This window comes from Xyrauchen texanus, chromosome 14 (genome assembly GCF_025860055.1).
Source record: "Xyrauchen texanus isolate HMW12.3.18 chromosome 14, RBS_HiC_50CHRs, whole genome shotgun sequence".
In the NCBI taxonomy this organism is placed as follows: Eukaryota; Metazoa; Chordata; class Actinopteri; order Cypriniformes; family Catostomidae; genus Xyrauchen; species Xyrauchen texanus.
In genome coordinates this window covers 16530795-16548893 of record NC_068289.1, presented here as the reverse complement: position 1 = coordinate 16548893, position 18099 = coordinate 16530795, and the positions used below count along the sequence as shown (strand labels likewise).

The 18099-nt window shown below is 38.9% G+C and overlaps 1 protein-coding gene across 3 annotated transcripts in view; it reads right to left on the bottom strand.

Moving 5' to 3' along the window:
- The window catches only part of LOC127654692 (unconventional myosin-Ib-like), a 146717-nt gene that overhangs the window by 56188 nt on the left and 72430 nt on the right, over positions 1 to 18099 (bottom strand). For all 3 annotated transcript variants that reach the window (XM_052141969.1, XM_052141971.1, XM_052141972.1), the window contains exons 4-6: positions 12771 to 12865; positions 3793 to 3897; positions 109 to 155 (exon numbers count right to left, since the gene is read on the bottom strand). In XM_052141969.1, the coding sequence (XP_051997929.1) occupies positions 109 to 155; positions 3793 to 3897; positions 12771 to 12865 (247 nt within the window). The remainder of the gene's footprint in view (positions 1 to 108; positions 156 to 3792; positions 3898 to 12770; positions 12866 to 18099) is intronic.

Below are 18099 nucleotides of genomic sequence, written 5' to 3'. Positions count from 1 at the left end.
TCAAAAGTCCATGTTGATCTAATCCAAAGCAAACACACACTCGAGAGGGAGGATAATCGAAACAGCTGTAAAACATTCTCGCTGGAAAAGAAAAAAAGAGATACTCACGAATCGAGACGAGTTGTCATTCCTCACGGTTTTTGCGTTCCCGAAAGCTGCAATGGAATAACATGTTGTAAGTTAGTCTTGCCAGATTCAGCAAATTCAGCATTACAACTTGACTGCTATCAGATTATAAAAAATAAAATAAAAAAAAAAACACACACACACGCACGCACGCCAAATCATCTTTCAAGACTTTTCATACCCATGCAAATATTTTGAGAAGTTTTTCTTAACCGGTTTTTCTTCAGGACCCAGATTTGCGGAGCCAGATGGGCTGTGTTTGAGTATTTCTGTAACTGCTAATATCCTGGGATTTTCACGCACAACAGTTTCTAGAATTTACTCAGAATGGTGCCAAAAACAAAATACATCCAGTGAGTGGCAGTTCTGTGACGGAAATGCCTTGTTGATGAGAGAGGTCAACAGAGAATGGCCAGACTGGTTCGAACTGATAAAGTCTACAGTAACTCAGATAACCGCTCTGTACAATTGTGGGGAGAAGAATATAATCTCAGAATGCTATTCTGAGATACAGGTTGGCGCTGTTTTGGCGGCACGAGGGAGAGCTACACAATATTAGGCAGGTGGTTTAAATGTTGTGGCTGATTGGTCTGTATATATATATATATATATATATATATATATATATATATATATATAAACTCAACAAAAAAGAAACGTCACTTTTTCAGGACACTGCATTTTAAAAGGTAATTTTGTAAAAATCCAAATAACTTTACAGATATTTATTGTAAAGGGTTTAAACATTGTTTTTCATGCTTGTTCAATGAACCATAAACAATTAATGAACATGCACCTATAGAACGGTCGTTAAGACACTAACAGCTTACAGACGGTAGGCAATTAAGGTCACAGCTATAAAAACTCAGGACACTAAAGAGACCTTTCAACGGACTCTGAAAAACACTAAAAGAAAGATGCCCCAGGGTCCCTGCTCATCTGTGTGAACGTGCCTTATGCATGCTGCATGGAGGCGTGAGGACTGCAGATGTGGCCAGGGCAATAAATTGTAATGTCTGTACTGTGAGACACCCAAGACAGCGCTACAGGGAGAAAGGAAGGACTGCTCATCGTGCTCACAGTGGCAGACCACGTGTAACAGGATCGGTACATCAGAATATCACACCTGCGTGACAGGTACAGGATGGCAACAACAACTGCCCGAGTTACACCAGGAATGCACAATCCCTCCATCAGTCCTCAGACTGTCCGCAATAGGCTGAGAGAGGCTGGACTGAGGGCTTGTAGGCATGTTGTTAGGAGATGCAGTTTTGTCTCACCAGGGGTGATGGTCGGACTCGTGTTTATCGTCGAAGGAATGAGTGTTACACCGAGGCCTGTACTCTGGAGCGGGATCAATTTGGAGGTGGAGGGTCGATCATGGTCTGGGTGGTGTGTCACAGTATCATTAGACAGAGCTTGTTGTCATTGCAGGCAATCTCAATGCTGTGCGTTACAGGGAAGACATCCTCCTCCCTCATGTTGTACCCTTCCTGCAGACTCATCCTGACATGACCCTCCAGCATGACAATGTCACCAGCCATACTGCTCATTCTGTGCGTGATTTCCTACAAGACAGGAATGTCAGTGTTCTGCCATGGACAGCAAAAAGCACGGCTCTAAATCCCCTTGAGCACGTCTGGGACCTGTTGGATCAGAGGGTGAGGGCTAGGGCATTCCCCCCAGAAATGTCCAGGAACTTGTAAGTGCCTTGGTGGAAGAGCGGGGTAACTTCTCACAGCAAGAACTGGCAAATTCTGATGCAGTCCATGAGGAGGAGATGCACTGCAGTACTTTATGCAGCTGGTGGTCACACCAGATACTTTTGATTTTGACCCCCCCTTTGTTCAGGGACACATTATTCCATTTCTGTTAGTCATGGGTCTGTGAAACTTGTTCAGTTTATGTCTTAGTTGTTGAATCTTTTTATGTTCATACAAATCTTTACACATGTTAAGTTTGCTGAAAATAAAAACATTTGAAAGTGAAAGGACGTTTCTTTTTTTGTTGAGTTTATATATACATATACAGTTGAAGTCAGAATTTTACATACACTTAGGTTGGACATCAGCCAGGAAGCTCTGTCGCAAATGCATCTTCCAAATGGACAATGACCCCAAGCATCCAAAATAGTGGCAAAATGGCTCAAGGACAACAAAGTCAAGGTATTGGAGTGGCCATCACAAAGCCCAGAGCTCAATCTGATAGAAAATTTGTGGATAGAACTGAAAAGCATGTGCGAGCAAGGAGGCCTACAAACCTGACACAGTTACACAAGTTCTGTCTGGAGGAATGGGCCAAAATTCCATCAACTTATTGTGTAAAGCTTGTGGAAGGCTAATAAAAATATTTGACACAAGTTAAACAATTTAAAGGCAATGCTACCAAATACTAATAAAGTATGTAAACTTCTGACCCACTGGGAATGTGATGAAATAAATAAAAGCTGAAATAAAGTATTCTCTCTACTATTATTCTGACATTTGACATTTTTAAAATAAAGTAGTGATCCTAACTGACAAAAGACAGGGAATGTTTTCTACAATAAAATGTATTTGGCTAAGGTGTATGTAAACTTCGATTGTATGTATGTATGTGTGTAATATATATATATATATATATACACACATTATATATTTTATAATAATAATACAACACTATTCACTCAATGGTGCTGTGGCATCATGTCATTAGAAAAAGTTTTGGGTCAAAAGACTTCTCGTTGTACTGGCAGCCATACTGGCAGTCACTTATTTTAGGTGGGCATATGCAAAATCCTTAGAAAGATAGGTGGGCATCTGGCATATGCCCTAAACTACACTACTGGCTGCAACGAAGTAGTCATTTTTATTTGTATAGCTCTTTTCACAACACCCATAATTTCAAAGCAACTTTACATAAAATTATGCTGTAACAGAAATTGAAGTAACTAACAATCAGAATGCCCCTCAGCATAAAAAATGTAAAGACAGTTAATATTTTTGCCTATCCTGTCTGAACTTCATCTCCTCTCTAGTATGGGCTAAATACAAAGAGCATCTACACATAAAGAGAGAGAAAACATGAGCCAGGAAATGTGCAGAACACCAGTGTGGGGTTTGTTACTCGCAGCTAAACTCTCACAGATGTGCGATTTCACTCTGCTCAGGGTTATGCTGCCATGAAGTCAGGGCATTCCTGCTCCATCAAATCGCTTATGGGCATTTCCTGTCTGTGGCCTCACATAAGAAACACAGCTGTCTGACTGCCAACAGGGACCCAGCAGCTTTCAGCCCATTAGCTTAGAGTGGGGTGGGATTAGGGGGAAATATAGTAAGTGTGATGTGGGTCTCAAACCAGCTGCCCTAAACTTGTCTTTAAGAATGCCACACAGTTCTTTCTTCCTTCTTCAATGTTAGAATAATATCCATTCCAATTTGACCAAATTTTTAGCACATTTCACTGAAAAACATGCTATTTATGGAAATCTTTGGTTAATTTATATAGGAAGATTGGGAAAGCTTGTTTGAGCAAACAACGGTAACCAAGTGGGGGAAGGGCTTAGTTTCTTTAAGATTTATATTTCAATACAATTAACAAGAGACTTTAAAGATTCACACAGAAGGGGTGCACCAAATGCCCTAAATGTCATTGAGACTTAGAGACATAGCGAAATGTATAACTTACCCTCCAGCACAGGATTGGACTGAAGCAGCTGCTCCTTCACTTTGTTCACCTCCTGGCCCTTCCCACAAACTGCTGCCACATATGACATCACAAACTTGCTGGCCTCTGAAACAGACCACAAAAGAATGAGGTCTTCTTCTAGATGAGATCTCAACCCCCAAAATACCCTTTACATCAACTCTGCAAATCCTACTGGGAGCAAACGCCTTTCCCACCCCACTTTAGCCCGTATGAGAAAGCAAAAGTCCCCCGTTCTCTCAAAGCCAACTATGAGATCAACTGTTTAAAGAGTGTTCAATATCCCATTGAGCTGTTGCTATTAATTATAAAGAGATAACAGAACAATTCAAACATAGGGGAATGCCCGTGCGCCAATGTCCAAAACATATGATGCAACATTATGAATACTCTATTGCTAATATTTTTACTAGGACTTGTTTTATCTGGCCATAAAAGTTTCCTAAACATTACATCATTAGACTGGCTTCACAATCTGTCATTGTTTTGACTCAAATTCAGTATATAAAACTCATGTTATTGTTGATAAATCCAATTAATTTCTGAGAATCAGTTCAAACAAGTTATTTGACGATTAGGTTGCAATCAGTCAGTACAAATCATCAGTCTTTGTGTAGCATTTTTCATTCAGTACATTTAGCTATATGTAGGTAAATAGTACTGTTTTGTTAAACAGGTGCATATACAGTGCATTCAGAAAGTATTCAGACCCCTAAATTTTTTCACATTTTGTTATGTTGCAGCCTTATGCTAAAATGCTTTAAAAAAAAAAAAAAAAAGAAAAAGAAAAATCACATCAATCTACACTACATAGCCCATAATGACAAAGCAAAAACCAAATTTTCGATAACTGCAAATTTATTAAAAAGACTGAAATATCACATAGACATAAGTATTCAGACCCTTAACTCAGTACTTACTTGAAGCACCTTCGGCAGTGATTACATCCTCAAGTCTTTTTGGGTACAACTATGGCTGGGCCACACAAAGACATTCACAGAGTTGTTCTTAAACCACTCTTGCATCATCTTGTCTGTGCTTAGGGTCATTGTCCTGTTGGAAGGTGAACTTTTTGCCCAGTCTGAGGTCCTGAGCACTCTGGACCAGGTTTTCATTAAGGATATCTCTTTATTTTGCTGCATTCAGCTTTACTTCAAACCTGACCAGTCCCCCGGTCCCTGCCACTGAAAAAAACCCACAGCATGATGCTACCACCACCTTGCTTCACTGTTGGGATGGTATTGTGCAGGTGATGAGCGGTGCCTGGTTTCCTCCAGACATGACGCTTGGAATTGACGCCAAACAGTTCAATCTTAATTTCATCAGACCAGAGAATATTGTTTCTGAGAGTCAGAGAGTTGTTTTTTTTGCAAATTCCAAGTGGCTTTCAAGTGTTTTGCACTGAGGAGAGGCTTCCGTCTGGCCACTCTGCCATAAAGCCCAGATCGGTGGAGTGTTGCAGTGATGGTTTTCCTTCTGCAAGTTTCTCCCATCTCCACACATGATCTCTGGAGCTCAACCAGAGTGACCATCGGGTTCTTGCTCACCTCTCTTACAAGGCCCTTCTCCCCCAATTGCTCAGTTTGGCTGGGCGGACAGCTCTAGGAAGAGTCCTGGTTGTTCCAAATTTCTTCCATTTAAGAATTGGCCGCTGTGCTCTTGGGAAACTTGAATGCAGCCGAAATGTTTTTGTAGCCTTCCCTAGATCTGTGCCAAGGCACAATATGGTCTCTGAGCTCTGCAGGCAGTTCCTTTGACATCATGGCTTGGTTTTTGCTCCGATATGCATTTTCAGCTGTGAGACCTTATATAGACAAGTGTGTGCCTTTCCAAATAATTTCCAATCAATTGAATTTGCCACAAGTGGATCCAATCGAAGTGTAGAAACATCTAAAAAATTATCCAGAGAAATGGGATGCACCTGAGCTAAATTTCAAGAATCATAGCAAAGGGTCTGAATATTTATGTCAATGTGATATTTCAGTATTTGTTATTAATACATTTGCAAAGTTATAAAAAAAAAATCAGTTTTTTGTTTTGTCATTATGGGGTATGGAGTGTAGATTGATGAGAAAATTGAAGGGGTCAGAATACTTTTTGAATGCACTGTAAATTAAATTATTAGCTACATATAAGTCTTCCTTGAGCTTATTTAATTAAAATATGTGGAAAACATGTCTTGATTAATGTAAAATAGATTTTTACTGTATTAGAATTGTAGGGTATTACATATATAATTTAGAGATGTGGATGGGATCAGTTATGTAAGGTATTTTGCACACATTCTACCACCATTATATGTAGGGTAATTTGCATGCATTCTACCACCATTATATGAAAGGATATTTGGTATGCTAAATTTAGAAGGGAATTTAGTGTCTTGAAATATGTGAGCTATGAACTAAATTAAACTGTCCTTACTGTACCTTATTAGGTGATGAAATGTATACTGGAATTAGTCGCGTTCGACAACCATTATAAATTAGATAAATTACAAATATCTAGATAATTTGTTTTAATATATTCTCCACCAATGAAAATTGTAATACAACATTTCATTGTATCAGCTCACAATTTCTACTATAAAAGGAATTATCTTTAATAAGTGAATTATGATTAATTCACTTATTGGAGTGATATTATTCTCATGGCTTATTGAAAATAATATTACATGTATTTAGGTACAGATTTGAAGCGATATCTTTTAGAAACCGGGATGAGATTATTTATCAAAATATACCACAGTCACATTGTCTTTGAACACAGAAAAACTTTATTACTATTCTAAACATAAATATAATCTAACACATACATACATTAGGCAGGTTGGTGAAAAGTGACAAAATGTGAAATAACTGATCAGTACAGTAAACATGAACTTTACGGAGTCTGTTGACAATACCTTAAGAACCATTTATCCTTCTGTGAGTCTACTCAAATTACTCAAATTATTTAATTAATACACCATCACTTTGAGCCCAATATTGGAGATGCACTTGCAAGTCTTTGTGGTGTTTCCTTGTGTTCTTTGTGTTGCTTGGTTCTTGGTCGGAAGTTTTTTCCGTCAATGTTTTGATCTCTGTATGATTGAAGGATTATTGTCTGTATGAATTATGGGGTTAGCTGTGAAGTGAGGCCTTCTCACTCCTCCTCGGGATGTCGAGTCCCACGGTGTTTGAGCAGTCAGCAGAGCAGAAGATGAAGCACATGAAGGCAGAAGAGAAGAGACCGGAGAAGAGAGTGTGTTCTTCCTGTTTGAAAATATTTGAACTGAAATTGGCCGCATCCCCAAAGGTGTCCTGCGCCAATCAGAAGTGACTTTTCAGAGTCACATGGTTGACTGGGCTGTCTTTCCCGACCGTTGATTTTTGGTCCTTTGTTTGAGATTCTCACCATATTCCAGCTCAAAAAGTGTGCATATTTAATCATGAACTTTATATTTTGCAAATGGTACAAGAGACATGATATTCATTGTCCAAACAAATGCTTGCATACCAAATATGACATTTTTTTTATGGCTGTTATACGTGTAGATAATAAAACACGAAAATCACTGGTTACAAAATCATATTGGTTTTACACATCATTGCATGTTGTAATAGCAAGGCTAGATTAAGATGAAATGTCTTAGAGTTGTGCAAATCAGATGGTCCTTGTAACCTTACAAAAGAGAAGTCAGCTTTAACTCTGTGTGGAAGATCAGGAGATCAGCTGACGGAGGGGAATTTCTGACCAATGAGGATGCCTGATCTGTTTGATTTATGACTGTGAAGAATTCCAGGACTGTTATGGATGAAAATCCTGGATTCAAGTCATACAGTTTCAATTCTTCTGCATGTATAATACTACATAATGATAGACAGACAGACAGACAGACAGACAGACAGACAGACAGACAGACACGACACACACACACACACACACACACACACACACACACACACACACACACACACACACACACAGCATCCGGAAAGTACTCACAGCGCTTCACTTTTTCCACATTTTGTTATGTTACAGCCTTATTCCAAAATTGATTAAATTCATTATTTTCCTCAAAATTCTACAAACAATACCCCATAATGACAACGTGAAAGAAGTTTGTTTGAAATCTTTGCCAATTTTAAAATAAATAAATAAAAATCACATGTACATAAGTATACACAGCCTTTGCCATGACACTCAAAATTGAGCTCAGGTGCATCCTCTTTCCACTGATCATCCTTGAGATGTTTCTACAACTTGATTGGAGTCCACCTGTGGTAAATTCAGTTGATTGGACATGATTTGGAAAGGCACACACCTGTCTATATAAGGTCCCACAGTTAACAGTGCATGTCAGAGCAGAAACCAAGCCATGAAGTCCAAGGAATGGACTATAGACCCCCGAGACAGGATTGTATCAAGGCACATAGCTGGGGAAGGGTACAGACAAATGTCTGCAGCATTGAAGGTCCCAATGAGCACAGTGGCCTCCATTATTCGTAAATGGAAGAAATTTGGAACCACCAGGACTCTTCCTAGAGCTGGCTGTCCGGCCAAATTGAGCGATCAGGGGAGAAGGGCCTTAGTCAGGAAGGTGACTAAGAACCTTATGGTTACTCTGACAGAGCTCCAGCTTTTCTCTGTGGAGAGAGGAGAACCTTCCAGAAGAACAACCATCTCTGCAGCACTCCACCAATCAGGCCTGTATGGTAGATTGGCCAGACGGAAGCCACACCTCAGTAAAAGGAACATGACAGCCTGCCTGGAGTTTGCCAAAAGGCACCTGAAGGACTCTCAGACCACGAGAAACTAAATTCCCTGGTCTGATGAAACCTTTGGCCTGAATGGCAAGCGTTATGTCTGGAGGAAACCAGGCACCACTCATCACCTGGCCAATACCATTCCTAAAGTGAAGCATGGTGGTGGCAGCATCATGCTGTGTGGATGTTTTTCAAGAGCAGGAACTGGGAGACTAGTCAGGATCAAGGGAAAAATGAATGATGCAATGTACAGAGATATCCTTGATGAAAACCTGTTCCAGAGCGCGCTGGACCCAAGGCTAGGGCGAAGGTTCATCTTCCAACAGGACAACGACCCCAAGCACACAGCCAAGATAACAAAGGAGTGGCTAAGGGACAACTCTGTGAATGTCCTTGAGTGGCCCAGCCAGAGCCCAGACTTTATCTGAAAATGGCTGTGCACTGACGCTCCCCATCCAACCTGATGGCGCATGAGGGGTCCCTGCAAAGAAGAATGGGAGAACCTGCCCAAAAATAGGTGTGACAAGCTTGTAGCATCATACACAAAAAGACTTGAGGCTGTAATTGGTGCCAAAGGTGCTTCATCAAAGTATTGAGCAAAGGCTGTGAATACTTATGTACATGTGATCGTTTTATTTTGTATAAATTAGCAAAGATTTCAAACAAACGTCTTTCATGATGTCATTATGGGGTATTGATTGTAGAATTTTGAGGAAAATAATACATTTAATCAATTTTGGAATAAGGCTGTAACATAACACAATGTGGAAAAAGTGAAGCGATGTGAATACTTTCCGGATGCACTGTACATACATGCATACACACACACACACACACACACACACACACACACACACACACACACACACACACACACACACACACACACACTAACTGACTATTTTGTTATTAATTAATTTATTTGTAGTTATTTATTATACATTTAAAAAAAAATAAAAAATACACTCACCTAAAGGATTATTAGGAACACCATACTGTGTTTGACCTCCTTTCGCCTTCAGAACTGCCTTAATTCTACGTGGCATTGATTCAACAAGGTGCTGAAAGCATTCTTTAGAAATGTTGGCCCATATTGATAGGATAGCATCTTGCAGTTGATGGAGATTTGTGGGATGCACATCCAGGGCACGAAGCTCCCGTTCCACCACATCCCAAAGATGCTCTATTGGGTTGAGATCTGGTGACTGTGGGAGCCATTTTAGTACAGTGAACTCATTGTCATGTTCAAGAAACCAATTTGAAATGATTCGAGCTTTGTGACATGGTGCATTATCCTGCTGGAAGTAGCCATCAGAGGATGGGTACATGGTGGCCATAAAGGGATGGACATGGTCAGAAACAATGCTCAGGTAGTCCGTGGCATTTAAATGATGCCCAATTGGCACTAAGGGGCCTAAAGTGTGCCAATAAAACATCCCCCACACCATTACACCACCACCACCAACCTGCACAGTGCTAACAAGGCATGATGGATCCATGTTCTCATTCTGTTTACGCCAAATTCTGACTCTACCATCTGAATGTCTCAACAGAAATCGAGACTCAACAGACCAGGCAACATTTTTCCAGTCTTCAACTGTCCAATTTTGGTGAGCTCTTGCAAATTGTAGCCTCTTTCCTATTTGTAGTGGAGATGAGTGGTACCCGGTGGGGTCTTCTGCTGTTGTAGCCCATCCGCCTCAAGGTTGTGCGTGTTGTGGCTTCACAAATGCTTTGCTGCATACCTCGGTTGTAACAAGTGGTTATTTCAGGCAAAGTTGCTCCTCTATCAGCTTGAATCAGTCGGCCCATTCTCCTCTGACCTCTAGCATCAACAAGGCATTTTCGCCCACAGGACTGCCGCATACTGGATGTTTTTCCCTTTTCACACCATTCTTTGTAAACCCTAGAAATGGTTGTGCGTGAAAATCCCAGTAACTGAGCAGATTGTGAAATACTCAGACCGGCCCGTCTGGCACCAACAACCATGCCACGCTCAAAATTGCTTAAATCACCTTTCTTTCACATTGTGACATTCAGTTTGGAGTTCAGGAGATTGTCTTGACCAGGACCACACCCCCAAATTCATTGAAGCCATGTGATTGGTTGATTAGATAATTGCATTAATGAGAAATTGAACAGGTGTTCCTAATAATCCTTTAGGTGAGTGTATTTTATGTATTTAGATTTTTTGTTGTACATGTATTCAATGTTGTCTGTATATGTGAAGCACCAGAACAGTCTGAATGAATTGCCCCATGGGGATTAATAAAGCTCTAAATGTAGATTTTGCTCTTATGGAAAGACTACTTCAAAGAGTTCTCATCAAAGAATTCTCCACATGCAGCAATGACAGCATTGCAGATCCTTGGCATTCTAGCTGTCAGTGTGTCCAGATACTCCGGTGACATTCACCCCACACTTCCTGTAGCACGCCATAGATGCGGCTGTCTTGTCAGGCCCTTACCACCTGAGAGTCTAGCTGATCCCACAAAAGCTCAATGGGGTTAAGATCCATAACACTCTTTTCCAATTATTTGTTGTCCAATGTCTGTTTCTTTTTGTTTTTCTGTTTCAAAAGTGGCTTTTCCTTTGCAATTCTTCCCATAAGGCCTGCACCCCTGAGTCTTCTCTTTACTGTTGTACCTGAAACTGGTGATGAGCGGATAGAATTCAATGAAGCTGTCAGCTGAGGACATGTAAGGCATCTATTTCTCAAACTAGAGACTCTGATGTACTTATCCACTTGTTTAGCTGTCCATCTGGCCTTCCACATCTTTTTCTGTCCATGTTAGAGCACGTTGTCCTTTGGCTTTAAAGACTGTAGTGTACATCTTTGCATAACATTTGCAGGATTTTGGAAATTTCAAGCATTGTACAGCCTTCATTCTTCAAAACAATGATTGACTGACGAATTTCTAGAGAAAACAGTTTCTTTTTTGCCATTTTTGAGCTAGAATTGACATGAAGATATGCTAGTCTATTGCATACTGTGGCAACTCAAAAACACAAAGACAATGTTAAGCTTCATTTAACGAACCAAATCACTTACAACTGTGTTTGGTATAATGGCATGTGATTTTCTAGAACCAAATTAGCAATTTAGCATGATTACTCAAGGATAAGGTGTTGGAGTGATGACTGCTGGAAATGAGGCCTTTCTAGATTTGATAAAAAAAAAAAAAAAAAAAAGTGATGGTGCTGTTTTTTTACAATCAGTAATGTGCTGATACTTTGTGATTAGTTGAATGCCACGTTGGTGAATTATAGTACCAATTTCCTTCCGACACAGCAAAATCTGTACATTATTCCAAACTTTTGGCCACCAGTGTGGATACGTGTATATATATATATATATATATATATATATATATATATATATATATATATATATATATATATATATATATATATATAATTACTTTCCCATGTCTGGACCACTGAGAGCAGTGACTTGCATACAGAAGTGATATGACATTTTTCATGAACATTAAGAGGTCAGTACAACTTCTTATTAATGTTTTAGAGATTTATAACTATTTTTGAGCAATTCAGCTCTGCTCAATTGCCTTTGAAACATTCTGATCAAACCTGATACATGAAGTGATGGCAGAGTGATGGTAAATATCACCATTATTCTTTACTCCATCTACTAGCATGGACCCTGAATATTGAATAAGAGAGCCCAATTCCATTTATTTCTGAGCTAGGGCAGATTTTCATTAGAAGAGAAGAACATTTTGAAATGAACTCTGTGACCTTGAAAAACATTTCATGATTTTCATCAGCCTTTTCTCTGTAGTCCGAAAAAACTACATTCAGATTACTACAATCTCCCTTTACCTCATTACTTTCAGTGTTTGACAACCTGGAATTGAATAGATGGCACAGTATGATGCAAGTGTTAAAGCAAGCATGTTGTGTATTGCTAAACCTCTGTGTTTAAACTGTAGCCTACATAAACTAATGAGACTAGCTTCATCCAAAAGCTCCTGCACAAACCTGATAGAAAACACACATTACATGCTTAATCCATATGTCGTCTAGGTAGAAATATGTTTCTCTTTAATAGATGGATGAGCAGAAACATCATATTTAGCAAGACATGATCACTCACATCCATCAAAAGCACAATTACACATGGCTCCTAAACCAGGAGCATTCTACTCCTAATGGCCTGACTGAAATGTGAGCAAGTGTTTGCAGAAGTCTCACCTGTCTTTCCTGCCCCACTCTCTCCTGTGATGAGAATACACTGATCTTTATCTTGATGCCGCAGTGACCGGTACGCCTCATCTGCTAAAGCATAACTGAGAAGTGGGCAAACAAAAGAATATTCAGGCTAATTCAATATTCAGGTTAATTCACATGTTGATATATACTGTTTACCAGTAACAGGTCACAATTATACATTATTGTAAAGCAGGGGAATTCAATTAAATATTCAAGGTCCAGTCCCATAATTACTTTCCAAAAGACTGAACAATCAAAAGACCCACAATAACTTGTATTGTTTCAGGAGAAAACATGTTGCATGGCTTTAAAACTAATAAGTAATGTGTATTTCAGGGCAATTTTTTGTAAATGTTCAAGCTGGCAGCCATGATACCTTGTAAAAGTAAGAAATAAGTCCTAAATAGTCAAAACAGTCTCGAGTACCTGTCTTGACTCCATCTATAATTAAAATTAACTTACCCACCTAGGACTATTATTAGCATACTGATCCTAAATTGAGAGCACTTACTAATAGGATCCCCACTGATGGATAAGAGAACAGTCAGTGCATAATTTAGAATTGGGAATTGCCAACGATGGCCATATGTTGGATAAATCAAATGACATGTTCAAAACCTTGACAAAACTAGGCAACATATATGGTTCAGCACATAGTCTGCCGGATCGTTTCGCTTCACTGCAGATTTCAGTACAAGTTAAGCTATATTAACAGCATTTGTGGCATAACGCCTTTCACAAAAAATTATTTATAGGCTTTTTAAAATTGTTTTAAAGTATTATAGAAAGTGGGTTAACCAGTTATGACATTTAAGTAAAGAAATATTCTAAAACAATTTTATACGAGTCATTATACAAGAAAATGAGGTTAGAAGGTCTCGTGGCTGCATATATCCATTATTTTTGACAATTAAAAACAGAGAGAGACTAAGCAAAATTAATTTGTGGTAATCAACATAGTAACAAATGTTCTCAATGGAGCTCAACTTGTTTTGAACACAGAACTTTCATTTGCAGCAACAGTGTTGACATAATCTGTTCTCTTAAAGCATTGCATATACAATTAGATTAATTATACGCACATTCCTGGACAGTTAACACAATAGGAAATTAGGTCATATGGTCCTATATCCCAGCTCTGTAACAATGATGAGATTGTAAATTATATGTTCGAGAAAACAAGCACAAAAACTCCTGTCTGAAAGTTCACGCTTGTAGGGCAGGACAGATTCAGAGGCTTTAGAAGTTGGTGTTTGGCTGTTGGGAGCAATCCATTTCTGTGACTGATGCTCTCCTGGGCAAGCGATCAGCTCTAAATAAGTTGGACTAAACATGGTATCTCAAACCATTTAATTCCATCTCCTATTTTCCTCCCAGTCTGTATTTTTCTACAATCATTACTCAGGAATTTTCCAAAACCACCACTAATAATAGGTCTGATTGTGAGGGAAATATTGCATGTAGTTCCCCTCTAAGAAGAATAAAAGTTGAGCATCATCAAGTACAAGGGGAGCTGGAGTGAACTCTCTGGTAGTGTGTACATATACACTTCGAACATGGCAAATGCTAAAGAAACTTGAGGGCAATGATAATCAGTTCCAAGACTGTTGTTCGTGTAATGGCATTTATCGAATACTTCATGGATTTGTATGCCTTAAACGACCATGACAAAAAATGCCATATCTCCGATCAGGCACGCAATAAATTTGGAAACTTGAGATAATTTAACTGGAATGTCCTGAAATTGGTCAAAAACATGTCATGACTTATTCAACTCAGTTGTTGGATTGTTGATAAAGTTACAGTATATTTTAAGACAGAGCCAGTGTTGTAATACACATGGTACTGTTCCAAAACCTAGTGAGTTAAGTAGGCAGTACTGGATTGATATGCACACTCCCAAAAAAAAAGGCTATTCCAATGATTATATTATTACAGATTCCTTTAGGCCACATTATAAGGAAGCATTGCATATATCCTTGATGGAGAAGGCAAGACCAGAAAGCATTGCGAAAAAAAATCCATCCAATGTGATGGATGAATTGAGAGAAAAATTTATTAGAAATAGAATTCATTCCACATATCCATAAAACCGTTCAAATGAATTAAAATTTCACCCTATTTCACCCAATATCTACCTCGCCATAATGTATATCAACTCAAACAAGTTAAGACATTTTGTCGATTTCAGTAGCATTGCACGGTGTAGCCCTGCCTATTGTGAAATTTCAGCAGTTCAAAATTCGCTCCAAATAACTGTACATTAAACATCAAATATCTTTTGCTTAACTCTAATTGTCACGTTGTTCAGTAATTTCCATTAGGCAAAACAAGTTCATTAGGCAAAAATGCTTGTGCAGTTTCCTATTGAGATGACTGTATTTCATCCATGGAATTTTACATTGCAAGAGTACATGTGACCGAGACTTTAGAAGGCAGCTGCCTATGTAGGCAGTAGACAACAATGCAGCTCACTTGGTTTTGGAACAGAACTTTTGTCTTGGTTAAATTCCACCAACTGTCTGAGAATCTTGTAAACATTATGAAGATAAACTATTACTTTTAACATTCCAAGCTAAATCTTGGAGGGAACAGACATGTATTCGGAATGTATTTTGTACCAAATTAACTGTCTGTTGCTTCCTTCTATTTAAAGAGAACTGAACCAAAAAATATGGAAGCCATCTGATGGAGGTTTGGTCAGAGTAGAAAAGCCAGAGTGGGCATAGTGGATTACATCAGTCCAGAAATGTGCCGATCCTAGATAACAGATGTTTGAGCTTTGTGAGGTGGCCTAACCGCTCGACATGACCCAAACAGAAGAGAAGCAAAATACAATTACCCAAACCCTGACCGAGGGACATGGGAGTGGGAGGACGCCACGTCCCAAAAAAGGAAATCTGCCAAATTGGCAGTTCTTGTCCAACATGATGCTTAAGGCTGTCCCAACATCCTCTTTGAGTCGAAAAGGGTCCATTTGAATATGAAAAGCTCATCTCAATATAAATATAAGGACTGCAGGCAGTCCATAAAGACCAAAAAAAAAAAAAAAAGACACAATCACTCTTCCAATGGCAAAAGGGAGGAGACGTGTGTGTGTGTGGTATTTATCCCAGTCCAATTCTGAGCTAAAACGGAGCATTGGTTTGCACTTGAAGGCCAGGGATTCATTAGATGTTCTTCAAACTGTCTTGACGCCACGCCTGCAGCCACATCATGTGTAGAGGGAGCGGAAATTAAGAGTAAAGTGAGAACATCTGTAGTGAAACAATTTGCTCAGGGTAAGCTACAAGTGGGAGCCATTTATACAGTATTTATACATTACTGTGACTGATATATGCCCTGGTGAGATGTAATCACAAAAGGACCAATTAGGTCATCAAAGAAAGCAGCCTATGAGCCACATCTGACCAGGAGTTGAATTAGAGGTTTAGGTTAAACTCAAAAAGTTTACCAATATAGCTGATGGAAATGCAAATTATAGCAATAATTGTGTGTAAAAAGTGTCGACAATATTTTTCAGTTTAACTCTAGCACATGAACTATGCCGATACTTCAAATGTCCCGAAAAACTGATTTGGAAACACTTTTTTTTTCTCGAGAAAATTGGCATTAACGCAAAGAGTCACGTGACAGATTTAACCCCAATCGTTAGCCTATGTTAATCATGACGACCAGGTATATATCCTTGGAAGCCAATTTATTGTACATGAAGCATTACTCGCACTGTTATGGATTGGTCTTAACGGCATATCTTAAATAAATTACCAAACAAAAAAATTATTAAATAAAAATAAATTAAACCAAAAATAAGGCCTATATAATTGACTTTTCTTTACATAAACTTAAATTAGCCGTACTGTGTTCTGTAGATGAAAAAAGTCGGCTGAATGACATTCTCAGAATGTTCTATACTTTTTTTCAAGACTATAAACTTATCAGAACTATTTGTCCAATGCCGAGTTCACGTTCAGAACATTTTAAAACTTCTAACCATCTTCTAAAATCTAACCCTCTTTACCTTACATCCCATTTGCTGAGCTTCTTCAGAAAATGTAAATTTGTATTATGACGCAAAAATTTATTTGAGATGACAATCAAGTTCAGTTGGTCATTAAAAGTTTCTTGACAATATGTGGGATATAATGCAGATAGCAATGCTTAAGATTAGATGATTGTTCAAAATAGAATATCAGGAATGTATCATATGTAAACCCTAATATTACACTGCATCAATTTTTGTGTGCAAACAGCATATACACATCGATGGTTCAGGTTGCCAGCTTGAACTGGGCCATAACGATTCACTTTCGGGTTGGAACTGGTGGCAACCTGTGACAGGCGCAATATCAGCACTAATATTACAGTCCTATCAGAGGGGCAACTCTTCCCTTTGATTGCAATTCCTCCTCTTCTGATTGCATTTATTTGTGAAAATAAAATGACAGTAAGATGGCTAATTTCAACGAATTGGCTCAATACTCTCCCCATTTTACAAAGATGCCTCATTCTCTACTTCAGTAACTACCCTATGTCGTTAGGGGACCCATTAATTCATGACCGCCTCTACAGCGTAAACATCAATGCCTACTTCACATAATCTCACCCTTGGCCCTGCCCACTATGCTTCAGATTGTAAACTGATAGAGAGCAGGACAGACAGGCCTAGAGTGGCCTTACTATTTCTGAACACCAAAGGGGACCCATCTGGACTAGTTTGAACACTAGACAGACATCTTTGACCGTTATCATGTATCTCAGGCTTCTTTTAATAGACGCAGTGACAAGTTACAACTCTAAAAAGGAGAAGCCATTCGGTTTCATTCAGATGCTGTGTCAATTGTTGTTTTGAGCACTAACAAGTCATGGACGCATTCTTGCATCCATTTGCGCTATTTTTATGGTTGGTGTATGTAAACATGCACTAGACACCACCTTGATGTGTTTCCAGCGATGTGCATTTCACTGCAGTACAATACTAGAAACTGAAATGTGTGTGCATCTAGTTCCTCCCGTGCTTTGGACTATGTTTGTGCATCATGTGAATGCATCTTTGCATATTTCAGCGTGGACAGCATGTTATTTTCAGCTCATATCAGCATGAATTGCTTGTGAACCAGTCATAAAATGATTCAAGCTTTGCAAAGGAACTGTTGTTGAAGGATGGGGCAGTTAAAAACGTGTACCAGATAGGAAAACTGTAAGTGAACCGTTAAATTCATGAATATTTCATAAGTCATGAATTTTTGATGGTTTATGGTGCTGACACACGGTCTACAACGGGCAATACAAACTTTCTAAACCATTTATA